Source organism: Lissotriton helveticus, chromosome 7 (genome assembly GCF_964261635.1).
Source record: "Lissotriton helveticus chromosome 7, aLisHel1.1, whole genome shotgun sequence".
NCBI classification, from domain to species: Eukaryota; Metazoa; Chordata; class Amphibia; order Caudata; family Salamandridae; genus Lissotriton; species Lissotriton helveticus.
The window spans coordinates 1,065,240,104-1,065,267,165 of NC_136068.1; the positions used below are offsets into that span (position 1 = coordinate 1,065,240,104).

The 27,062-nt window shown below is 48.4% G+C and overlaps 1 protein-coding gene across 3 annotated transcripts in view; it reads left to right on the forward strand.

Moving 5' to 3' along the window:
• The window catches only part of ENGASE (endo-beta-N-acetylglucosaminidase), a 225,859-nt gene that overhangs the window by 32,491 nt on the left and 166,306 nt on the right, over positions 1 to 27,062 (forward strand). For 2 of the 3 annotated variants that reach the window (XM_078653980.1, XM_078653982.1), the window contains exon 2: positions 14,230 to 14,306. In XM_078653980.1, the coding sequence (XP_078510106.1) occupies positions 14,230 to 14,306 (77 nt within the window). Of the gene's footprint in view, positions 1 to 14,198; positions 14,307 to 27,062 lie in introns of all 3 variants that reach the window. The other variant, XM_078653981.1, reaches the window with a different exon arrangement.

Genomic DNA, 27,062 nt, shown 5'->3' on the forward strand with positions numbered 1-27,062 from the left:
GTGCCTGAAAGTACAAATACTGGACGAATGGAACCATATGTGGAAAAGATGCTAACGGCAATGGCTGGGGAAGAGGCGCTATCCAAACAATTCATAGTGGAAAGGGCCCACAGATCGTTGGGGCCGAGACAGCGGCCAGGAGCACCTCCGCGGCCTATCATAGCGCGCCTTTTGAACTATCGTGACAGGGACGTGGTGCTAAAAGTTGCAAGGGAGAAACGACAACTTAATTTCGATGGTATATCGTTCACCATATACCCTGACTTCACATTAAAGGTGCAGGAGGAACGGAAAAAATACAACGCTGTGAAACAGAAGCTGAGACAGGAGCAAGTGGACTATGCGCTGCTATACCCAGCACGGTTGAGAATCACTTACCAAGGTCGGCAAACTATACATGCGACACCACAATCGGCGGAAAATTTTTTGAAGACACTGCAGCGCAGGAAAGCTGAATCTGAGGATCAAAATGCACAGGAAGAAGCACTGCTTTCGGATGTAGAATAAGCTGGGAAAGGCAGATGGCATAAACAGAGACATGATGAATGGATCGAGATACATGCGCAGAGGATCGCAGAGAGGACGATGCACAGCTGCTTAGTTGTAATGTACAGTTATGCTTATCATAGTGAGCCAATTGTTTGCCGACGAACATAAACAACAGACTGGAACAGTATGTTGGGAGGTGGAGATGTGATACGACAGTTTTCTATACTTATGGGTAGGATTTAAAGTACGAAGAAGCTTAGTTGGACAACCTTGCTGGCTCTGGGACACTGCGCGGAACTCGGAGCACAGTAAGGAACATGGTGTGCCACCTGGGTGAAATCGCCCGATGGGGAAAACCCCATTTATGTAATGGTTTTGGTATATGCTAGGAGGGGGAGGGGGAAGGGAAGGGAATGTCTGACACGTGTTGGGAGAGTCAGTGGGAGGGGGGAGGGATGGGGAAGTTTAAGTTTACTAGGTTCAGAGAAATGGTAACATATCAGGTACATAACCAGACACAAAGATGCAATGACAGGATAGAGCATGGCGCTTTTGCAGGATTGCTATGGGAAGAGGTAGGCAGGAATGGCTGCGGATAGGACGACACCTTACTTGACAGTAATATCCTGGAACATATGAGGTCTCAACGATGCTAGGAAAGGGAGGAATGTCCTAGCCTACCTGGAACGACAACAGGCAAGCATAGTGTTGCTACAGGAAACGCACCTGCCACCATGTCCGAGTCATACTTTTGCTAGCAGGTGGGCACAGATGTGGGTGTTTTCTTCCTACTTATCATATGCTAGAGGCACGGTTGTGCTGATTAAGAAGTCGATTCACTTCACTATGCTGGGAAACATAACGGACACAGAAGGTAGATATGTAATTGTGTGGGGCAGAATTGGGACTGACACGGTAACCATTGTCAATTGCTATGCACCAAATGTCGATACACCGGAGTTCTTCACAATACTATGGGGGAAGGTTATAAATATCGGCTCGATGCACGTTATATGGGGAGGAGATTTCAACGTAGCTCTGGTGCCTGGTCTAGATAGGGCTGATGGATGTATGCAATACAATCGCAAGGCGAGAGATGTACTAAAAGGCATAATAGAGGAGGGAGGGCTAATTGATAGTTGCCGTTTTTCACACCCTGTGCAAAGAGAAGGGACGCACTTCACGCCATACGCTGATACATGGGCCAGACTTGATTATTGTCTCCTGTCCCGAGGACTGAGTACTGGTGTGGGGAAGGTTATCCATTTAGCTAGGACATATTCAGATCATTGCCCGGTTTTAGCGCAGATACGAATGCCCGGCTACGAACCGCCCCGCCCCCGTGGAGGCTACAGCCCACGGCGCTACTAGATCAGGTTTTCAAGACCGAACTAGGAGACATGATTGCTGCGTTCTTCCCTCGTAATAAAGGGTCGGTGGAAAGCGTAGAGGTAATATGGGAAGCTTTCAAAGTCACGGTTAGGGGCTACTGCATTTCCAAAAGCTTCGGCGTGCTACGGGACATAAAAGGCACCATACGCAAATTGGAGCAGGAGTTGAAACAGCTGGAGCTACGGATGGCAAGAGGGGATGAGGGAGACTTCAAAAACATTTTAGGGCTACACTGTCAAAGTATGAAGAAGAGGCAGCAAGGGAGGCGAAATTTATAGGTAAACGTTGGGATCCCAGGAGATACTGTGAGGGTGAAAGGCCAGGTCGGGCGCTGGCAGAACTCACTAGGAACCCACGATTTGGCACCAACATACTGGAAATTATCGAGAAGGGAGGCAAACTATGCCACGACACAAGAGCCATATTACAAGTGTTCAAGGCACATTATGTATCACGATATTCGACACAGAGGCTAGACGAAGAAGAGTTTGGACCCTTCTTAGATGACATTGCACTGTGCTGGCTCAGTGACTTGCATAGGACATTCCTTAGTGCTCCTCCGGAGCTAGATGCGATTAGGGACGCCATAATGTCACTAAAAAATGGAATGGCATCAGGTAGTGATGGCCTACCTGCTGAATTCTATAAGCAATACATCGGTATAATGGCCCCTGTACTTAAGGAGGTCTATGAGGAATCATTAGAGATAGGGAGGTTACCTGGTTCGATGCAAGAAGTGATCATCACGTCCCTGGTTAAACCCGGGAAGAACCCCTCAGATGGTGATTCCTATCGCCTGCTATCCCTAATTAACTGCGACGCTAAAATTTTGGCCAAAGTGCTGGCCACGCGCCTATCCCTTCTAATGACAAAAATAGTGCTTCCGGATCAGGCAGGGTTTGTTCCTGGAAGATCCACAAATCCTAATTTGCGCACCCTGTTTTCATTGATCCAAACAATAGCTCCAGAGTTTCCGGTGGCTGCAGTCTTTTTAGATGCGACTAAAGCATTTGACTCGGTTGAATGGCAGTACTTATTCTCCATATTGCATAGAATGGGGTTTCCTAAAATATTTATTACATGGATTCAATTGCTATATTCTCGCCCTACTGCTAAAGCACTTATCAACGGGCAGTTATCTACACCACTGTCAATTACCAGGGGTACCCGTCAGGGGTGCCCACTATCCCCCCTGATATTCGCTATCGCGATAGAGCCGCTAGCATGTCGTATACGACAGCTTCACAAAGCCAGCGCGTTCAAATGCTTTCAACGTCAAATAGGAATCTCGCTATATGCAGATGATCTGACATTATATGTCGTAGACCCCCAAACAAACCTGAATCCAGTGCTGCGCGAATTCTTGGTATTTGGCCGCCTCTCGGGCATACAGATAAATTGGGGAAAGTCACAATTCTTTCCACTCACTGCTGCAGTCACAGAGTTTCAGCTGGACTACCCGCTGGAGTGGTGTAGTACGGACCTCCGCTATCTGGGAATTCAGGTCTCTAAGGATAGAGAGGAGACGCTCAGACTAAACTATGGCACGGCTATTACCAAGTTAGCGGATAATGTTACCCGTTGGATATCCCTGCCACTCTCCATGGCGGGCAGAGCATCCCCGATCAAGATGGTAGTACTGCCTCGCTTCCTATAACTTGTCCTCAATGTTCCTTATTACCCAGGCACTTTTTTCTTTAAGACGCTGCTTTCAGAATTGTTCCGACTGTTCTGGGGCGGTAAACAGCTGCGCTTAAAGTGGATTGTCATAACTCAACCATACGAGGAAGGGGGATTTGATGTGCCTGACTTCGAGGTATATTATATGAGCGCACAGGCACAGGCACACTACGCCTATCACTGGATGGTGCCAACGGGTTGCATGCCACAGCTGGCAGTGGAAGACTGGGTGGCTCGACCGCTGCCCTTGGCTGGCCTCATACATGGCCCGGTGGAGGCTGTTGAGACACCGCTCACCACCGTGACAAGCACGATAGATGCCTGGAGGAGGATAGCGAAAAAACTACAGCTCAAGTTTTTATACACCCCACATATGCCACTGAAATACCATCCAGAGATGGCACTGCTACAGGAAACTGGATTTCAGGTTATGTGTAGACGCCTTGGGATTGCCACATGGGGGGATCTGTTCCTAAATGGGCAGATTCGCTGCAGGGAACAGATGTTCCAGGGACTGCAGCCCACGCCACTAGACATTTATTACTATGTTCGACTGACACAGGGACTTAAGAGGGTCTTGCCAGATTACCCAGGGGAACCCGAGATCGTCATCCCACTGCATGGCATGTTGAGCTCGACAGATGGGAGGCATACAGTCTCCGGTATCTATGGGGGGGATACGAGCCCAAAGTCAGCCCGTTGATAGCACTGCTCGCAGACGATGGAGCGAGGACATGGGTTGTGATATATCGGCGGAGCAATGGGGTTATTGTTGTGGTATAACTGCCAACATAGCGGCCAGTTGCCGACTAAAGGTAATCCACTTTAAGTTTATACAACGACTCTACTATACACCAGCACTGAAACTCCGGTTTCACTTAGCGACGGATGACAAATGTGCACGATGTAAGGCTGATGGAGCAGGGTTTATGCATTTGGCGTGGGAAATACCCTGCTGTATGGGAATATTGGACGCAGGTACACGAGGGACTACAAACCATGTTAGGCCACACGTTTGACAGGGATCCACTCATCACGCTATTAGGGTATACCATGCAGATACCTAAGCAATCCAGGAAACTACTTGACATCGCACTACTGCTGGCAAAGCGAAGGGTAGCCTGTCGCTGGGGGAGGGGGAAGAGCACCGAAATTCAAGGAATGGCTCACGGATTTAACATACTGTCAGGAGCAACATGCAGTTCATGCAGAAACACTGCCTACAGCGAGTAGGCCCAAAGATATTTGGGGACCCCTTCAGACATACCTAGTATTTAGATCAGAAGAACAGGGCAGCGTAGAGACCGATGGGGACGTAGAGGTTGAGGTTCTGTAGAGATGTATGTAACCTGTATTTATGGTGCTCATGGCATGGGACAGCATGGGGATGATGCTATGCATTAATGGATGTAATATGCGCTCTCCTGATTGATGCACGATGATGGTGGAGGTACCGTCATACTGTGATCTGAATGTTTCTCTGACATGGGGCTCTTGGATGTGTTCTGCAGTGAAGTCTTGAAATATCTGCAGGCCTCTGGTAGGGAAAGTGCAATGCTAATGAGATTCAATATGTCTGAAATTGTTCTTTGTGACTACCGGAAATGAGACACTACATATGCTGGACAATACTGATATGTACCTCTGTTTATACTTTGATGCAAAAACTAAAAATAAAGTTATAAAAAAAAAAAAAGTCAGCAAACGTAGGAGGATTGCTCTTCTTCGCATTAGAATTGTAAAAGCATCGCAAGTTGTTAACAGGCCCCTGATCATCAGTTCCACACTCACAATAGCCATCACGGAGTGGCACTTCCTTCTTCCTTAGGCTACATACAGAAGCTTTTCAGAGCAGGTTTTGTACTCCAATATCTTCTCTTAAATACTGAGGTATTGTTGCTCTATCCTGCCTTGCTTAGCAGATTTGAAATCTCATCCGGACCACTATGGACACGAAAAAAATGTATCCAGGGTCTGGTAGTTGGCAGCAAAATGGGTTAGCACCAGAAGTGTCTTTTAGCAAAATGGGTTGGCAACTAGAAGTTTCTAGTTTGTGCCAATTAACCCAGTGAGGGTAAGTAACCTGAGTTGGGTATATAAAATGATGAGTGAGTATATTCGCCAGGGAAGTCGGTACATAATTTGATATCCAGGTATTTGATCTGCGTGGAAGGCCTGTGCCTCTCTAGGGAGGGGAGATCGGATGCTGGTATAACATCTGCAGTATGGTAAATGGACTAACTCCTAGCCATGCACAACACCATAATCAAGCCTATCACACTGTAAACCATGAGGTATGGACAGACACCCCGTTTATTCAATAACCGGAGCAGTAACAAAAGGTTAAAGCAAGAGAAACGGCAGCAGCTGTATATATTGTCATGACAGTTCAATGAAACCGCCTCTGCAGTCTGAAGTTGGGGCCCATGGGGAAAGTATAGTATCTTGGACGCTTAGAGATAGGCTTACAAGGTGAGGTTTGAAGTAGTTGCTTGATAGACTATGGCGTGGAGGGGTCTTGTTCGAGTCCAAACAAAATATATGAAGGCTGACCGACAAGCACAGCATGGAAGTAGTAGACTTTGCAGGACCGTAGCATCAGACAGCGATCTAGGAGGAATGAAAAATGAAGCAGAGCAGACTGAAGCAAGGCTATTGTCCAATAATGTTCATGGTAAATGCAGCAATGTGCCTGGGATGGCCTGTCATTTTCATGAGTGAAAGGGGGGTTCCACAACTGATGCATACCTTTTTTTTTTCCCAAACATATTTTTATTGGCATTCATTTCAATTTATTCGCATTCTCGTTGACAATTAGAAATATGTGCTTGTATCGTACCATGGCATACCATATATCGAGAACAATAACATGCATTTGTTTCTGTTCACATATTGATCGTACCTCTGCCTCCCCTAGAGAAGGCAGCTACAACATGCATTGATTACGCCCAATATTATACTCCTCTAGCTCTCATGGCTGCCATTTGCTTTACTTTCAGTAACCTATAAGGCACCATATTTGTACTTTTTATTGCACCCAAAAGCTGGGGAGTCTTCAGAGATATTATATGTTTGTTGTTTTCTTCTAACAACCAAAACCAGGTAACAAACAACAACTGATGCATACCTAGAGTAGTAAAATTGAATTGAACAAAAGACCTTGCAATCTCTGGATGATCTGCAGAAGAATGTTTGGCTAATTCTATGGTAGAACATACAGAGTAGGCAAGCTGGTGGGATCTTGGCTTCTCAGTTTAAAAGGGATGCAGTGGCATTCATTCCATCGGTGCACCAAAGTGGTCCTGTTCTCCCCATGCAACTTTCAGTTTCTGGCTTATGTCCTAAAGTAGTCACCAGGTCTACGAAGGAGAAGAGCGAGAAATCATCCTCTCACCTAGATGGGTTCTTAAAAGAGGGGATGCACCCTTTTTCAATGGCACTATAAGCCCTCCTGATCCTTGGGTGACTGTCAATCTTCTTATTCCCAAGGAATGCAAGTTTATCAGATCAAAGTTCACATAACTCGGTTCAGGGAACCCTGTCCCTGTTGAGTTTCTTCTCACTTTCTCGGTTGATGTACAGGGAGTAAAAAGACCTGGGGAATAGACTGGGTTGGGGCTTGTGCCCATTTTTATGTCCTTGTCTCTCTGGTTGAGGCCTACCGTAGATCTGGACCTTTCCCAGGTCTGGCCATGAATTAGAAATCCCTCCTGGCCCGGGAGTGTTGCTGTGTGGAAGTCAGCAGATGGGGCTTTTCACTCCGACCATCATCTGAGGGGTGTTCTGTGGAGTCAGCTTCTAAGCTTGTAATGTCTTATTGCCTAACACAATAGGCCACCAGTGCTGAGATGCTGACTGGTGGTTCTAGGATTAATATCTCCTGTAAGTGCATGGCACTAACAAGTAGGTACTCCCCATATTGCCTCGTTCAGAGAGTGGAAGGTGCCCTGACACATCAATCCAAACTTCTGTCTTTATTTTCTTACTAATTACACCCTCCGCCATGGTGGTTGTCATCTCCTTATAGTAAGGGCCTATTGTAATAGCAGATGTTACTCTAAAAACCCACCTTTAGTATTACTTCATCTTTCACTAGCTAGAACGTGTTACGGTAACCCAGCACAGTAAGGGATTACATGTGGGTAGTACGCTTTGAGCTGAAGACTGAAACATCATCAAAATACGAAACTTCAGTTTTTGTTAGCACTTTATTGTACCTAGGATTTCAAAGGGCTTCACCTTCCATTATGTAGGAAGATGGAGGATAGCGTCTTTGGTTGTAAATGGGGGAACACACATTCTGTGCCTTCAGGTAGGGCCCATTGGCAAAATTAAGATGGCAACATGTTGGGTGTTACTTTTGGTATGAGGTTCAATCGGGTGTGAGCAGGGCAGAATTTTTTTACACCTATCATTTTTAGGTCGAGCCTAGAGCAGCGCATGCGCTGCTTGCTAGGCTCGACTTTTAGTAATGGAGTTTTCAAAGTGCTACCAGAGGCTGCCTCAAGCTTGTGTTCACGATCGCGTGTACGCGCGCAGTCGCCATCTGGCTTTGCTCCATCATGCACTTTTACTCAACACCACCACGTCTTCCACCACCACGTCCATCACCACCGCCACCACGTCCACCACCATGACCACGCCCATCACCACCACCACCACGTCTATCACCACCACGCCCTCCACCACGTCCACCACCAACACACCCACCTCCAACATGTCCACAACCACCATGTCCACCACCACATCTACCACCACCACGTCCACCACCACGTCCACCACCACCACCACGTCCACCACCACCACCACATCTACCACCACGTCCACATCTACCACCACGTCCACATCTACCACCACGTCCGCATCTACCACCACGTCCGCATCTACCACCACGTCTGCATCTACCACCACGTCTGCATCTACCACCACGTCCACCACTACCACCACGTCCACATCCACCACCTCCACGTCCACCACCACCCCCACATCCACCACCACCATGTCCACCACTGCATCCACCACCACCACCACATCCACCACCACGTCCACATCCACCACCACGTCCACATCCACCACCACGTCCACATCCACCACCACGTCCACATCCACCACGTCCACCACGTCCACATCCACCACGTCCACCACGTCCACATCCACCACGTCCACCACGTCCACATCCACCACGTCCACCACCACCACGTCCACCACCACCACGTCCAACACCACCACCACGTCCACCACCACCACGTCCACCACCACCACCACGTCCACCACCACCACCACGTCCACCACCACCACCACGTCCACCACCACCACCACGTCCACCACCCCCACGTCCACCACCCCCACGTCCACCACCCCCACGTCCACCACCCCCACGTCCACCACCACCACGTCCACCACCACCACGTCCACCACCACCACGTCCACCACCACCACGTCCACCACCACCACGTCCACCACCACCACGTCCACCACCACCACGTCCACCACCACCACGTCCACCACCAACACGTCCACCACCAACACGTCCACCACCACCACGTCCACCACCAACACGTCCACCACCAACACGTCCACCACCAACACGTCCACCACCAACACGTCCACCACCACCAACACGTCCACCACCACCAACACGTCCACCACCACCAACACGTCCACCACCACCAACACGTCCACCACCACCAACACGTCCACCACCACCAACACGTCCACCACCACCAACACGTCCACCACCACCAACACGTCCACCACCACCAACACGTCCACCACCACCAACACGTCCACCACCACCAACACGTCCACCACCACCAACACGTCCACCACCACCAACACGTCCACCACCACCAACACGTCCACCACCACCAACACGTCCACCACCACCAACACGTCCACCACCACCAACACGTCCACCACCACCAACACGTCCACCACCACCAACACGTCCACCACCACCAACACGTCCACCACCACCAACACGTCCACCACCACCAACACGTCCACCACCACCAACACGTCCACCACCACCAACACGTCCACCACCACCAACACGTCCACCACCACCAACACGTCCACCACCACCAACACGTCCACCACCACCACCACGTCCACCACCACCACCACGTCCACCACCACCACCACGTCCACCACCACCACGTCCACCACCACCACGTCCACCACCACCACGTCCACCACCACCACGTCCACCACCACCACGTCCACCACCACCACGTCCACCACCACCACGTCCACCACCACCACGTCCACCACCAACACGTCCACCACCACCAACACGTCCACCACCACCAACACGTCCACCACCACCAACACGTCCACCACCACCAACACGTCCACCACCACCAACACGTCCACCACCACCAACACGTCCACCACCACCAACACGTCCACCACCACCAACACGTCCACCACCACCAACACGTCCACCACCACCAACACGTCCACCACCACCAACACGTCCACCACCACCAACACGTCCACCACCACCAACACGTCCACCACCACCAACACGTCCACCACCACCAACACGTCCACCACCACCAACACGTCCACCACCACCAACACGTCCACCACCACCAACACGTCCACCACCACCAACACGTCCACCACCACCAACACGTCCACCACCACCAACACGTCGTCCACCACCAACACGTCGTCCACCACCACCACGTCCACCACCACCACGTCCACCACCACCACGTCCACCACCACCACGTCCACCACCACGTCCACCACCACGTCCACCACCACCACGTCCACCACCACCACGTCCACCACCAACACGTCCACCACCAACACGTCCACCACCACCACCTCTACCACATCTACCACCACCACGTCCACCACCACGTCCACCACCACGTCCACCACCACCACGTCCACCACCACCACGTCCACCACCAACACGTCCACCACCAACACGTCCACCACCACCACCTCTACCACATCTACCACCACCACCTCCACCAACACGTCCACCACCACCAACACGTCCACCACCACCAACACGTCCACCACCACCAACACGTCCACCACCACCAACACGTCCACCACCACCAACACGTCCACCACCGCCAACACGTCCACCACCACCAACACGTCCACCACCACCAACACGTCCACCACCACCAACACGTCCACCACCACCAACACGTCCACCACCACCAACACGTCCACCACCACCAACACGTCCACCACCACCAACACGTCCACCACCACCACCTCTACCACATCTACCACCACCACCTCCACCACCACGTCCACCACCTCCACCTCCACGTCCACCTCCACGTTCACATCCCCCACGTCCACCACCTCCACGTCCACCACGTCGGTCCACCACCAACACGTCCACCACCAACACGTCCACCACCACCACCACCACCAACACGTCCACCACCACCACCACCAACACGTCCACCACCACCACCAACACGTCCACCACCACCACCAACACGTCCACCACCACCACCAACACGTCCACCACCACCACCAACACGTCCACCACCACCACCACCACGTCCACCACCACCACCACGTCCACCACCACCACCACGTCCACCACCTCCACCTCCACCACCTCCACGTCCACCTCCACGTTCACCTCCACGTTCACATCCCCCACGCCCACCACCTCCACGTCCACCACCTCCACGTCCACCACTTCCACGTCTGTCCACCACGTCTGTCCACCACGTCTGTCCACCACGTCTGTCCACCACGTCTGTCCACCACGTCTGTCCACCACGTCTGTCCACCACGTCTGTCCACCACGTCTGTCCACCACGTCTGTCCACCACGTCTGTCCACCACGTCTGTCCACCACGTCTGTCCACCACGTCTGTCCACCACGTCTGTCCACCACGTCTGTCCACCACGTCTGTCCACCACGTCTGTCCACCACGTCTGTCCACCACGTCCGTCCACTACGTCCCACCACTACGTCCCACCACAACGTCCCACCACCATGTTCACCAACACCATGTCCACCACCACACCACGTCCACCACCACGACCACCATGTCCACCACGACCATGTCCACTACCACTATGTCTACCACGTCCACCACCACCACCACGTCCACCACCACCACCACGTCCACCACCACCACCACGTCCACCACCACCACCACCACCACCACCACCACCACCACCACCACGTCCACCACCACGTCCACCACCACCACCACGTCCACCACCACCACCACGTCCACCACCACCACCACGTCCACCACCACCACCACGTCCACCACCACCACGTCCACCACCACCACGTCCACCACCACCATGTCCACCACCACCTGTGACAGGTAAAGTGTCACTGGAAGGCAGGGGTAATAGGAGTGTCAACCCTGGCTGTACATGGGACATATAAGGATGCGTTGGGTGCGAGAAGACGGGAATAGGGGCTATAAGTACTACACCAGACCCAAAATACATTTTGAAGAGGCACAATGTCACAGGGGCTCCTGTTAAAGTACTAGCAGCATCTCTACCTCACAGTGGCATATCTACACAAGCCACTCACTCAAAACAAGCATTGGCATAGCTAATAGGTCTCGCCTTTGGTACCTTATAAGTGTTTAGCCATGCAGCACTTGATGTTGCTGCACCAAGGATATTGTGCTGGATAAGGTCCCAAAGGCGAGACCTATTGGCTATGCCAATGCTTGTTATATTCTTCTAACTAAACTTGTCAAAGACGTATTTGAGGGCTTAGTGATCTCCAAGGCCTATAACTTCTCACTTTCTTGAGCAGCACTGCCTTTGTACTGTTTGGAATCCGATATGGCTAGAAGGAATTTGAGGATACATCACAGGGCACACATCAGAAGTACACTTGCTTGCTCTGCCTTGAAGGCTGCTGTTACAACTGAAAGCTCGCAGGATTTGCCTAAATTGTTTGAGGCAATTCCGAGGGCTGCATTTAATTGATCTGCGCAATCTTTAATATGGAAATAAGCTGGGTATAATCAAGCCAACAGATTGTCCCTTCCTTAACATTCATTTTAAGGGCTGGTCTAAAATGATAGAACATCATATCCAATTGGTTGTATTGGACTTTGTCCTATTGACAAACATGCTGGATGAACACTGTGCGGTCGGCAACTTAAAACATCTAGCTTACATTGCTGAAGCATTTGTAACGGCCAGCCCATGCAACCTGCCTTTCAGTCTGAGACCAACCAAAGGACACACAACCCAAGTTTCTGTCAAACATTGCAAATTTGCTTGGTTCTCACAGAGAAGAGATATTCAATTGAATGGCATTTGCCTGATTTGATTTCCAGGACATTACTAACAGTTCATTGGTGCTGGAATTGCATTGCTGGCAACATGTTCCATGGAGGATCTCAAAGGAACTGAGCACATTACATTTGAAGACTAATAGTAAACGTGAGCAATATCTCTCCCACTACTTGACTCCTCCTCCACTAATATGCATAGAATAAATATCACAGTTTTGTTGAGCCGCTCAGCGAACGCATTAATCTTGAGTTGCAAGTTTAATACTGAACATAATCATCCTATAATTTTTTTTAAAGCTCTGGGTCAGGTGGCCGTGGAGGAACTGAACATTTTGGCCCAAGTCTGCCTCAGTGGGTAGCCTGCCTGTGGGAAGACCCCATCAACATTACAGACTCACTCTCTCAGGAATAAAAACAATCATCAGGGGAGAGTGTTAAGAGGATGCGAGCGCAGAGTGAGACTATACAACGTGCGCATAGAACATAACTAATCAAAGATTGGATTTGACCTCTTAAGTAAAGATTATGGTTAAATTGTCATCCTGGGCGGAGTACAAGGAACGCCGCAAAGTGCAAAAAAACCTCAGCCGCGATACGCAGAGCTCCGCAGGCAGTGGAGTGCGTTGGATGAATGCCATTCTCCGTGATTTTCCACACTGGGTGTTTGTCCGCACTGTGCAGTCATCGCGAACGGCACCATGCACATCGCAAGTGGGGGCTGCTTCCTATTTGCCACTTGAGTAGATTTTTTACTTGAGCGGCAACTTTCTCAACGAGAACGGACGGTTTCTCAACGCGAGCGGTCGCGAGCATATGCGACCACTCGCAATGAGAAATCCGACCGCCCGCGTTGAGAAATCTCGCTGGGAGGTTAATTTTCCATGCACGCGCTTGTCAACTTGAAGTTGAAGATCACGAATGAGTAAAAAAACTTGCAAGTTGGTGGATTTTCCTCGCTCGGCCTGCCAACTTGATGTTGACTAGCACGAGTGAGGAAAAATACTCCGCTATGCGGAGTGGAGTTTTCTGGAACTCAGCAAGCTCTGCGTAAAGCAGAGTCCGAAAAACTCCGCGAGCGGAGTAAAGTTCACCGCCCAGAATTAGTACATTTTTTGTTTCATGTATAGAACTGTGTTCTGTTAGCTGCGGTCTCTTTTGGATGTTGTGGTTGCTCTGCTAGTTTTAGAGCGAGCCCTAGTATATTTGTCTGTGTGTTTGCCTTCTACTTGTCTGCAAGTGTTTTCTTTTTGTGCCTTTAATTGATGTGTGGGGTTTATTCTTTCTTAATGTGTATTTTTATGTCTGGTCTGATTGCTGAGTGTATTTCTTTTATCATCTGTGTACTTATATTCATTTGTTTTTTAGTCTAAGGTGGTCTTTTTTCTTTTTCTTTCAGCACTGAGGGTGCAGGTTCCAGCACTGCAATAGCAACTCTTTATGAAGTAGTACGCTATGATTCTTCCCCATTGTCTGGTATGTAACCTCTGACAAGTGAACTTAACTGATGCATCTGTCTCTACGTGCATGATATATGTGTGTATATATATATATATATATATATATATATATATATGTGTGTGTGTACAAATATATGCAAAAAAGTTAACTCGAAGTCCAGAAATGCTGATATCTGGGTACAACAGAACCTAAATAAGTTGTCCTAACCACATTTCTGATATCATGTTTAGCGTCATACATTTTGGGATATCTGAGGGATAAAGTGCCTAAAAATGTAATAAACATAAATATATACATACATAAATATTAAATCCTAAATGCTACAAGAAGAGAATACATTTACCACCCTGTATTGTGGTGTTGACTATTGTACTGAATTGTGCGCACATCTTGTATACAAATGACGATTGACTGTGAATACCCGCTGTGAACACTGAGTGCAGTTAGTAAGAGAAGGAGTGTGTGCACTGTACAGTCTCTATGTGTGACATAGTCTTGGGTCTTGTTAATGAGACTGGCAGTTGGGCTTTTTCCAGAACATTTTTTATTATTTACAATTATAACACATTACATCATGTACACCGTAGACGTGCTGGTTACCTCATTTTCTCCACATCACAAATCATTGATTGATATGCCTGGTTACAGAGCTGCCTTGAAAGTACAGCACCCAATAATTTCATTACTTGTCAGCTGTTAGGTTCATGATCAGCCCATCAAACAAAGGTCTTTTCATCCATCATGGTTGGCTATCGTCTCCCAAAGAGAGTAGTATATCGACCTCCTCAAATTCATGAAGTTTACTTCTTCCCTTTGATGCCATGCTGCGTTGCTTCAGACTCGCCTTGGACTCCACTGACATATTTTTCAATCAGGGGTTTAAATAACATTTTCCTCCCACCTTCTGTCGCTTAATGATTCATGATAACAACAAGCATTTGCAATGCAATAGGTCTCGCAATAGAAAAGTTTGAGCTTTTGGTGTGTAAAATGTAAACATTTTTTAATTTTGTTTGTTTTTCAAAATATAAAAGTATTCATTTTGTTATCAGAAATGCCAATAGTTATAAAGTTAGCAAATGTTACATCTATAGCATTAGTAAAGGTACATGTTTAGTTTTCCCCTGTCTTACATGTATTGATCTGACAAATCACAATGTTTTAACAAGAACAGAAGTGAAAACATTTAACATCTTTTTATGACATTTGTAATAAAGCTTGAAACATTGACAGAAAATATTTGAACCAGTTGTTGTTGAATGGTTGCACAGATTGATGCTGTGGTGGCGCTGAGTTATGTTGTTTTGGGGACAAGTGATGCTTTGGCGTTCAGTGATGCTGTTTTAGCGCATAGTGATGTTGTGGTGCCCCTGAGTGATGCTGTAGTGGTGCTGAGTGGTGCTGTGGTGGTGCTGAGTGGTGCTGTGGTGGAAGTGTGCACTGCCGGCTGGTGGTGTGTGTGCCTGGTGGAAGTGTGCACTGACGGCTGGTGGTGTGTGTGTGCCTGGTGGAAGTGTGCACTGATGGCTGGTGGTGTGTGTGCCTGGTGAAAGCGTGCACTGACGCTGGTGGTGTGTGCCTGGTGAAAGCGTGCACCGACGGCTGGTGGTGTGTGTGTGACTGTTGAAAGCGTGTACTAATGGCTGGTGGTGTGTGTGTGCCTGGTGAAAGTGTGCACTGACGTCTGGTGGTGTGTGCCTGGTGGAAGTGTGCACTGAAAGCTGGTGGTGTTTGTGCCCGGCGAAGGCGTGCACTGATGGCTGGTGGTATGTGTGTGGCTGGTGAAAGCGTGCACTGATGGCTGGTGGTGTGTGTGCCTGGTGAAAGCATGCACTGATGGCTGGTGGTGTGTGTGTGGCTGCTGAAAGCGTGCACTGATGGCTGGTGGTGTGTGGCTGGTGAAAGCGTGCACTGATGGCTGGTGGTGGTGTGTGTGCCTGGTGAAAGCGTGCACTGACGGCTGGTGGTGTGTGCCTGGTGGAAGTGTGCACTGACAGCTGGTGGTGTTTGAGCCCGGTGAAAGCATGCACTGACGACTGATGGTGTCTGTGCCTGGTGAAACTGTGCACTGACGGTGTGGTTGTGTGTGTGGTTGTGCGTGTGGTTGTGCGTGTGGTTGTGCGTGTGGTTGTGCGTGTGGTTGTGCGTGCTTGTGCTTGTGTGTGCGTGGTTGGGTGTGTGTGGTTGGGTGTGTGTGGTTGGGTGTGTGTGGTTGTGTATGTGGTTGTGTCTGTGTGTGGTTGGGTGTGTGGTTGTGTGTGTGTTTATAAAGACGTTTTAGCTTTCAGAAGTAAGCAGCTCCAAGGCAGAACGCCTTTCTGTATAACAACTGTATCACATGTCGGATATTGAACAACGCAGGGTGTCACATATCTAATATCAACAAGCATGCCTTTGATCGCATTAATTAATGTATTTAATGCAAGGCACAGGCAGTCACAGAGTTCTATATTAACGTCAACACAACACGGCTGTCTGATAGCAAGGTCCGAGGAAATGTGTTCAAACTAGTGGATGTGGAGACAAACAGGGAATGATGCGTGTTATCACCTATTTAAATGGCACTCTCCTGTGGAAGGCACCTCGAGAATGGTGTAATCACTGTGAGTGCTGTGGGTCTTGCGTATCATAGTGTACAAGATATCTATCCAAGTCTTCAGCTACAAAAGCAAACTAGAATAGGAAACCCGTAAAAAATGGTAAATTGCTGTCCCATTAGCTAGCATTCTTTTGTTTTCTGTAATGAGGAATAACGAGAGCACAAGATGACTATATATACAAGCTACTTTCACCCGATGTTCAAGATCGGGGCCTTTGAGAGTCAGCATTTTTAATGATCGGTATGCTATGATAACAGTGGCAGGCAGTGGTAGGATGCACCAAAATCGATTTGCCAATGCCACAATTGTAAGGTAATTTAAAAATCCAAAAAGACAGTAAAGCTATTATACAATTATGCTTACATTTACCAGTGTTTTTTCCATTTCTTGACATCAATGCATGTGTTGCGGTGGGCAGCAGCGGTCCTGCAGAATGTATTGTTTGCATATATTTGCTGTTGCCCATATTAAGTGTGTCGTAAGTCACTCGGGTGCCTTTGTGTTACCAAAAGCCATTACGATCTACGCACTACGATCGCTGGGTGTGGTGGGCACTGGCAATTTCCTCGGCTCACCTTTGGGTCGTATTACCACCCATCGCTGATGCTCAGTGGCGTGAGTAGGTGTGTGCGCTGGGAAGACGAGGCAGGGACGCGCTTCTGGCACATTGCTGCACAAGAGAAACTAGGGTTTGCACCATTGAAGCGCTGTGAAGATATACCCCGGAAGTCCACTCCCGCCCCGACATTAGGACTCTGGCTGAGAGGGCGGCTGTCAAAACGGTAACGTAGAGACCACTGTCTGTGCAGCAGGGGGTGGCGCCCCAGCGGAATGCGTGGGATGTTTACATCGATAAACTGCAGGGTAAAGCACACGAGAGACTCCCTGAGAGCTAGCTTGGTGACCGTACGGAGTGCTAGCAGAAGTGAACACCACAAGCAATATGGCCGCATACAATGCAGCGATCGTAGTGCGTAGCGTATGCCACTCTTGTGTACATACCGGAGCAACAGGTCAGCAGTTTCAGTGGGTGATGGGTAAAGCACTCACTTGGATATAGCCTTTCTCTTTACGTAATGTGACTTCGTGCGAGTTAAACTAACAGCACTTAGCAGCAGAATAAGCCTGTTTAGAAAGTCTTAAGGGTATTCTTGTTTAAAGCAAGATCATTGAGTAACATTTCGTCAAACAAGACATGCATGGGAAGTGGGGGGCGGTCGGGAAACAAAGGGGCCGGCCATGAATAATTTTGGGAGGAGAAGCCGCAGAGCACGGCCTGCCGGCCACGAATAATTAGGGGAGGAGAAGCCGCAGAGCGCACGCTGGGAGAAGCCCTTTGATGTGGTGTCGCGGCCTGGCGGCCGTGAACAAATACAAGAATAGAGAACAAATGGGAGGGGTGGGGGGAGTGCACGCGCATTGTGAGAGGGGGAGCAAGAGGTGAGCCTGAGAGTGGCTGAAGCAATATTGGAGGGCAGAAGTAAATGGGTACCAGAAGCTAGAGAACAATATAGATGGTGCAGGGAGAGCAAACATGCAATAGCAAGGTGGAGCTTGAGAAGGACGCAGACATGAAAGCAGCATGGGTTGGGGGAGCACACTAGGAAGAGCGCATCATGGAAGGGCGCAGGGGAGAGCCACACGGGCGAGACAAGGCTGGGAGGAAGAGAAGCATTACTAGGTAGGCAGATGAAGAAAACGTGCGCTTTGGCGAGCTAAAACAAACAGAAACATGCACTGGAATATTGTGCAAAGCATCGCACACTGTCAAAAAATAACCACGGTGCACATTATGTGGTGGGGCAAGCTCGTATGTGGTGTGCGAGGCGGGCAGAAAGGACGGCCGTGGGAGGTGGGAGGGGGAGAGATGCTGATGTCGGATTAGCTGCGGAGCGGATCTCTTTCAAGTAGCTCACGGCCTCGAGGCCGTGAAAGTTAAAGCAATTAGGGGGGAGGTGGGAGGGAGGCTGATAGGCAGAAGGCTCAGGCAAGCTCGGGCACGAGGACGTGCACTTCTCGAAATCCACTTTTTGGGAGCCTTTTGAGAGCCTTGGGTTTAAAGTAGTGGTTTAGCTGCATTAGACTCGCATACTCATTCTTGCGGAATGGAGTAGGCGAGACCTAAAAAAGGATCTCCACCACAATCTTAGCCTAAAAAACCCAATGTCATTTAAATAGCTCAAAATAATGTAATTGCGAGACCTATTGCATTGTAAATGCTTGTTTTGTTAAGTCTCCTGTTTGCTTTCAGTTCAGCATCTTCTTGGCTTAAACTGCAATGTATTTTTTATTCACACACCTCCACATTAGACCTAAAAAAGGCTGTGCACTCAATCCTCCCCAGGCCATGTGGCAGTAGCTCATCCAGTCCACCTTTTTTTTTTTTTTTTTTTTTTTTTTTTTTTTGCATTCCGAATCCCTCCGTTTTTGAAGTATTTTTTTATCAGGGTATAAAACCAAGGCTGCAAATTGCACAATTCAATGAGAAAACCTAGGCTGGATGACCTACTCACACATGGACTCCAGGAAACTCAAGAGCTCTGAAACATCGTGTCAGCAGTGATACTGTGCATGGGATGTGCAGTGCAACAAGACAAAAGGGATTTACAACACACACCACAACATAGTGTTTTAGGTTTTGAGACACTATGCACATTATTTATGCATATTTGATTTCAATGGTAATTTGACATTATAGCAACTGATAAATCATCTTGGACATCTTAAACGATTTCCCTAATCAACATAAGCAACTGTGTAGTAATTAAAGATGACAAGAAGGCAGGTAGCGGTCCAGGTTGGTTTATTCCTCACAAGCACATAGCGTCGCAGCGCCCCTTGCGACTCAGCCAGCAGCTACTGCCAAACTGACTTGCTCGCGAGGAACACCGTGTCACCGTAGAACACTCATACAGTAAGATTCCACGGAGGCACGCGGCCTCAAACACAAGTGGAATCATAACAAACTGCATCAGAGAAAAATTGCTTTTTAAAGACAATCTGAGCTGCATTTGGAGATTTAATTATATTTTTCTAAACATGTTATTTTAAAGATCCCTGAGTAGTCTGTCATCTCTTTGTAGATGGCATAACATACCTCGTGCAGGAATATGTCTCTTCACTCCGCATACTATTACCCCGCATGCTGTCACAACGCGGTGGTAACAATGACCGCGTTGTGACAACGCATACCATTTCCCTGCAAGTCGTTATGACGACTTGCGGAGGAGGTGCGCTGGATGTTGGAATAGTAAAATGTACTATTCCAACTCCAGTCTGTGCGGACTGTAGGGAAGGTGTTGGATTTTTAATCCAACTCCTTCTCCCCCTCCGCAAGTCGTTGTAATGACTTGCGGGGTAATGGTATGCGTTGTGACAGCATGCGGTTTTATGGATGTGGGGTGAAGGTCGTTCACCCTAGTCCAGTGGTTCCCAAAGTGTGCGCCGCGGCACCCCGGTGCGCCGTGATGAGGAGCCAGGGGCGCAGCGCTGCTTTCAATCTTGTAATCTATCGCCTCACACAGCTGGAAGGGCTTTAAATTAATTCTGCCTGTTGTGCGCGTTGCACCGCATCGATCTGTTTGAGGGCCTGCTTCTGTTTCAAAGGGACCCTGTAGCTCTGGCTTCGCATTACAGTTCAGCACAATTACACTTGGAAGTTAATTTGCCAAATTGTTAGTCAATAATTTACATTTCACGGGCCTACAACTCCCAGAATGTCACTAGAATATAGTTGCTTTTTCTTACATTAAAATCAAGGAAGAACGTATTAATGAATGCATTTCTTGCGAACATTAAGAAAATAATTGAACTGTATGAAAGTGTGTTGAAAGCAAAAGTGCAGGTAACAAGCAGTATCTCGCAGAAAGTGAAATCAGTGGTTGGTATTCCTCTACAATCTAAAATAATGCACGTGGCAAAAGAGGGAAAACAATTGTTCTTGTAAATTTGCGGGATACTTGCACATATGTGTTCAGCAAACCATCTGTCTCAAAATGTTTTAAAATTACTGGTGCACGTCAAACAAGCCCTTATTAATGGTTCAATGTTTATTATCTTACATAAGGGTACACTTTAGTGTGCTGTCCATTGTTTGTACAATGATTCCGTGCACCAAGCTTTTTGTTCCGTTCTTTTTACCCACTCAGTTTAAACTACCTTTTCAGGGTGTGGGGGGGGGGGGGACATGGGAGGGAGGGTTGGTGCTGCTGGGTGACTATTGGAAAATGTGTCCTTTCTTTGCTGACCATGCAGAAACTCATAGCAAAGATTAAAATATTTTTGAAATGGGTTTCCCTCTGTTTCACCTACCATCCAAACGGAAGCAAAATGTGAATGACACAACATACCAATGGCTAAGGAGAGGTGGCTGAAAGTCCCTTTCAGTAAATTTATTATACATATAATGCTAGTCTTGGCTAATGCCAGACCTAAAAAACCTTCACCTAAGATGGCGGCTGCTGAGGAAAACAAATTAAAAAAGATTAAAGGTGGGATCGGATGATGGGGGCGGGAAAGCGAGGATGCAGTGATGGGGACATTACGTGATTTGAACTGTATCACTTGGAATGTGAGAGGCTTACACACTATGACTCGGCGACACAAGGTACATGCCTATTTATTGCGGAGGGGGGTGCACATAGCCCTATTGCAGGAAACACATCTCACTAAGGCAGAGGGTCAGGCGCTTCAGCGGAGGTGGAGAGGTCAGGTCTTCAGCACAGCTTATTCGGCGTTCGCTAGGGGGATGCTCATCTGGATTAGGGCGGGTGTCCCTTTTCAGGTCGCTAAGCAGATGCTGGATCCAGAGGGCAGGTATGTGGCTGTGGAAGGTAGGCTGTACGGCAGGGACGTAACGTTATGCAGCATCTATGCTCCGAATACTGACCAGGCTCGCTTCCTAGCGAATTTATCGGGGGCACTGGCGTCACTTCTGGCGGGTCCGGCCATTGTGGGGGGTGATTTCAATGCTATTGTTGATGTAGACATGGATAGATCGCATCCTTCTCTGGCAGCGGCACCGGTTAGGAAATTGGCTAAAACCAGATCTGAATGGCAGGAACATTGGGGACTCGTTGATGTGTGGCGTGCTCACCATCCTCATGATAGGGACTACTCGTTCCTCTCGGCTGTGCACGATCTGCACGTCCGTATTGACGCTATCTTGTGCTCACCCCTGATGGCCCCTATGGCGGCGCGCACTGAGTACCTTGCCAGGACTATATCTGATCACAATCCATTATTGATGGCACTTAGTTGGCAGAGGGTGAGGACAGCAATCCAGACTTGGCGCTTGCGACCCGAGACATTGGAGGATCAGGTATTCCGAGCGGACATAGGAGAGGGTATTGACAATTACTTCAGGGAGAATTGGGGCACGGCAGGCTCAAGGGCAGTGGAATGGGATGCATTTAAGGTGGTTATAAGGGGGCTATGCATCACTGAGTACTCGGGAGCTAGAAAATCGGTGGTGGATGAGGTAGCAAAGGCGGAGAGTGCCCTGAGAGAACTAGAGAAGCGGAGGCCCGGAATTGCCTGCTCTACAGGAACAATTGCTGGAGGCCAAAGAGAAGGTAGCGGCCGAAACTGAACGGTTGCGATGCTTTGAGCATAGGGGGTACCTGGCGAAGGTTCATGCGGAGGGTGATAAGGTTGGCACGCTGTTGGCTAGACTGGCTGACCTGGTACCGAGGAGTGGACCAGTTATGCAGATAGCCCTGGATGATGGCACGCTGACCTACTCGCAGGAGGGGGTGCTGTCGCGCTTTGCTGCTTATTATGAAGCTCTATATAGCAGCAGGAGGGGAGAGGCAGAAGAAGACATAGGAGTACCTGGAGGGCACCCCTTTGCAGAGTATAGGAGAGGAGGAAGCGAAGTTATTGGGGCAGGGTATCACATTGGCTGAAATACGAGGGGCAATTAAGCATATGGCCCGGAACAAGACCCCGGGGCCAGATGGCCTGCCTGTCGAATTCTACGCTCAATATATGGATAAACTGGCTCCTGCACTCCTAGAGGTGTATCAGGAGGCCGAGAAGGAGGGTCGTTTACCGGGGACAATGCGTGAGGCGCTGATGGTCCCCCTTCTGAAAACGGGTCGCAAGGAGCTGGATGCGGCCTCGTATAGGCCTTTATCCATGCTATCAGTGGATTATAAAATCCTGAGTCTGATATTGGCGACCCGGTTATTACCGCACATGACGTCGCTGGTGCATGCGGACCAGACGGGCTTTATTCCCGCGCGGTGCACGGCGTCGAATATTCGTCGCTTTCTTAGTGTTATGGCGGTACATCAGGCAGATGACAGCTCTGCAGCGGTGCTCTCTGTGGACATAGAGAAGGCGTTTGACAGCTTAGAATGGGCGTTCCTCTGCAGAGTGGTGAGCCGATTCGGACTGGGCGATGGATTTGTGAGATGGACGAAGGTGCTGTACTCTTCGGCTGCGGCCAGGGTGAAGCTTGGCGAGGTGATTTCCGGCCAGTACCCAATCATGAGAGGCACGAGACAGGGGTGCTCGTTATCGCCGCTGCTGTTTGCTTTGGCGATGGAGCCCTTGGCGGGGCGAGCGCGGTTGCAATCCAAAAGCACTGGAAAACAGGAAGGACGGAACCGGTAGTAACTCTTGCGTGCCAATATGTGGTAATGGCGGCGGGTACGGTTAAGGCAGTGACTTGCCTCCAGTCCCGGCTGCTCCGGGAGGGCTTGAACCCCCTAGATGGTCTTAAGGCTAAATGGGAGGAAAGCATTGGTCAGCAGATACCGGATGCCACTTGGGAGCAAATTCTTAAGCGAGCGTGGAAGGGCACTAGGAACGCTCGTCTCCAACTGATTCAATACTTTGTGCTGCATAGGGCCTATTTGACGCCGGGGAAGATTCGGAAGTACTTCCATGTCCAGGGAACAGCGTGCCCGAGGTGTAGGGAGGAAGGTGTTGAGATAGAACACATGTTGTGACTCTGTCCGCACGTAGGGAGCTACTGGAAGGAAGTAGGGGACCTTCTGAACGAGGTCACAGACAGGCAATTGGATTATGACATGGCCATGTGCTTGCTACACTGGTTTCCGCATTTCGCCAAGACCAAGGTCACTTGCAAGTTTATTGATCTGGGGCTGTTGCTGGCTAAACGTGAAATTACGTGGCATTGGAAAGCGATTGAAGGACCATCGTTTGGGCGGTGGAGGAGGGAACTCTGTAAGTGGGCAAGCTGCGAAAGTGGAGTGCAGCTCCGGCAGGCCACCCGATCTAATAATGAGAAAGCGCTAGAGGTGGCTAGATCATGGGAAGCCCTGGTACAAGCTTTGAAGGACCAACAAGTGCTAGAAGAGGAGGAGTGAGTTTCACATCCAGGTGATTACTACACATCACACGTAGTTTTGCTGACTCATTGGTGCCACCATTGGAGATACAGTTAGGGAATTTGACAGCGCCCACACCACTGGTTCGATCAGGGGGGAGGGGAGCTATTTTACGGAATGGAAGGAGTCCCTGCTTTCGGGCTTTATTATGTTGGCAAGTATATTTCTGGATCAGCAGATGGCTGCGCTTATTGAGATACGTTTCTGTGGAAATTAAGGATGGGTCTAAGGGCACGGGAACAAGGGAGTCAGAGAATAGCAAGGAGGATCATTCAGGAATAGCTCACGAGGGTAGTTACAGTTTACGGGTTGGGATCAGGGGAGAAAAAGAAAAGCGGATGCAGGACTCCTTTGTTAACCGGACATGTCTCTGTTCAATGTCGCAAATACGCATGTCGCGCCTAAGATTACCGCCGCCCGACCCCCGGGTTGTGGGCTACATGGCTGTGTATTGTTCATCTTATGGTGGCATTGGTAACCACCGATGCTTGTGTTGTTGTTAACCGACATGACTATGTCATATTCTACCTGCAATAAAAATATATTTAAAAAAAAAAAAAAAAGTGGGATCGGAGTAACCAAACATGTTGCCACCTCCTAAGCCCCGTTTTGAGCCAACTTTAATTTTATATCAATGGATTTGTGAATTCCTAAAGTGCAATATGAGGGAGGAATATAACAAATGTACCATCTAAAATATTAAAATAGCATTTAAAATCTAACTTTCCCATCATAATCCAAGGACCATTACAATTGCAAGTCCTTCAAGTAGATTTAATGTGGTTTTATTATTTTAATAACAAACTCCCAAAAAATGACTAATGGTGCCTACTGCAACAAACTAACCTAGTTCAGTTCATAATCCGTCCTCTTGATCCTTTGCAGGCCAATTTTTTTCATGTATTGTTTGTTTTGTTTTTGGCCCAACAAGCCCTTGCCGTGGGGTGCATGTCGATCATGTTTGGTTTATTTGTGTGTTTGCCAGATCAGCCTTCCCTTTTCAAATCACCTGCTGTAATGCTTGGTGTGTGTGCTCCACAGCATGTGCTGAATTGGTGTGGGTGTTGTTACATTTGCTGCGATGGTGTTTGTGTGCGTGTGTGTGTAAAAGACTGTGTTTTCAGCATTTGAAACTATTGTTGTGTGGTTAAAAAAAGGTGCATGAAAACATATTTGGCTATTAATCTTGTATTGTTTCTCCCTTAACAAGTTTTTATTAAACAACTGTTTCTTTTTATTTTGTTACAAATATAATTATAATACCTTCATTGCATCCCAATTAATTTAAGGAAGGCAACAGGAAGTACTCCCGAGGTCGGGCTTTAATCCCCCCCCCACCCTCCCACCGGTAAAAAAATTTGTGGGGAGCCACGGCCAACTGCCAATTAGGTCAAGGGAGCCACGGGTCAAAAAAGTTTGGGAACCACTGCCCTAGTCCAATCTTCAGCGGTGTTATTTTTATAAACATTGACAAAACCAATAGCTCTGGCTCAACACCTATAAGGTCCCAAAGACTAGACCTATTCGCTATGCAAATACTTGTTAGATTTGGCTTAGAGAACACTTTAGCTTGTTGCCAGCATCATATAATCTACAAAATTCATTAATAAATAAAATACCTACATATACAAAGGGGTTTTGGGCAGTCCTCTTCGTCCATTGATCTGTTCAGCTGTCATTCAATTTTTTTTGTTCCACCCAACACCGCATACAGCATGGAGATATCGATCAGTCCGCTTCAACCATTGCTGTCTTAACCCGAGTGATGACAATTTGCCAGATCTCATCTGCCTAAAAATTGTATGCTTAGTTTCCAAGCCAGGGCTGCGGGTCAGTGCTGTACTAATGCTTTTCAAATCCTATTCCTTCTCCCTTTTCATGTTTTAAGTGACCTTTGTGCGCTTAGGCTATAATTCAAAGCCAACGTTACCTTTTCTTTGCACCAGTAAGAATCCAATTTTCCTGTGATGTGCATTAAAACTAAAAAGTGTTTCTGTATTTATTCGAACAGCTTTCAAAATTACAAACTATGCTTATGTTTTTTAAGATTTTATTTTTATTGCACGCATATAGCTCCACGTTTAGACTGAAGCCTGTTTTTTTTGCTTCTTTTTGTGGCATATGTTTGTAATAAAAAGAATACTATTGAATCAGCTGACCAAGGCCAGACCTACTGGATTTGCCAATGCTTGCTAAATTTGGCCTCAGCCTAAGAAGGAAAAGTCCTGCACTCCTCCTCCTTGTGGCTTCCATTACTCTGACCAACAGGAGGCACTATACAGCTGAAGATAGCTAGTAATGAAATCTCGCAGCGCTGCTGCTTTTCAGGACCAGTGAATTCTCAACTTTTCTGAGAGAGACTAGAATTATGCAAAACACAGTCGCAGTGGTCTTCTACGTTTCCTGTAGAAATTAAATAATGCTGAAAAGCTCCCGTTTACAATCTCGCCTTTTCTTTTAGATGCAGGGTTATTCTTTTTCTTAACGCAGAGCCAGTTTAGCTCTTAGTTATTTTTAACTCGTATTTGAATTGGCAGGGAGCCATCTTGGATAGGAATGTACTAACTCGAGCAGGAAGATCTTTTGGCTAGATCTATTTAGCTCTTGTTCTTTTCAGACAGGAAACTCGGCGGTTGAAGTACACACTCCAGGCCCCCTTTCCATACTACATCAGTCTGTTTTCAGGCTGTTGTACAATCTCCCAACCCCCCCCCCCCCCCAACCCCCCCACACACACTCCCTTATCTTTTGAGGAAAAATTCTATAAAGAAAGATAGATCCTGTATAAAGATAAAATGGATGGGCAGAGAGAG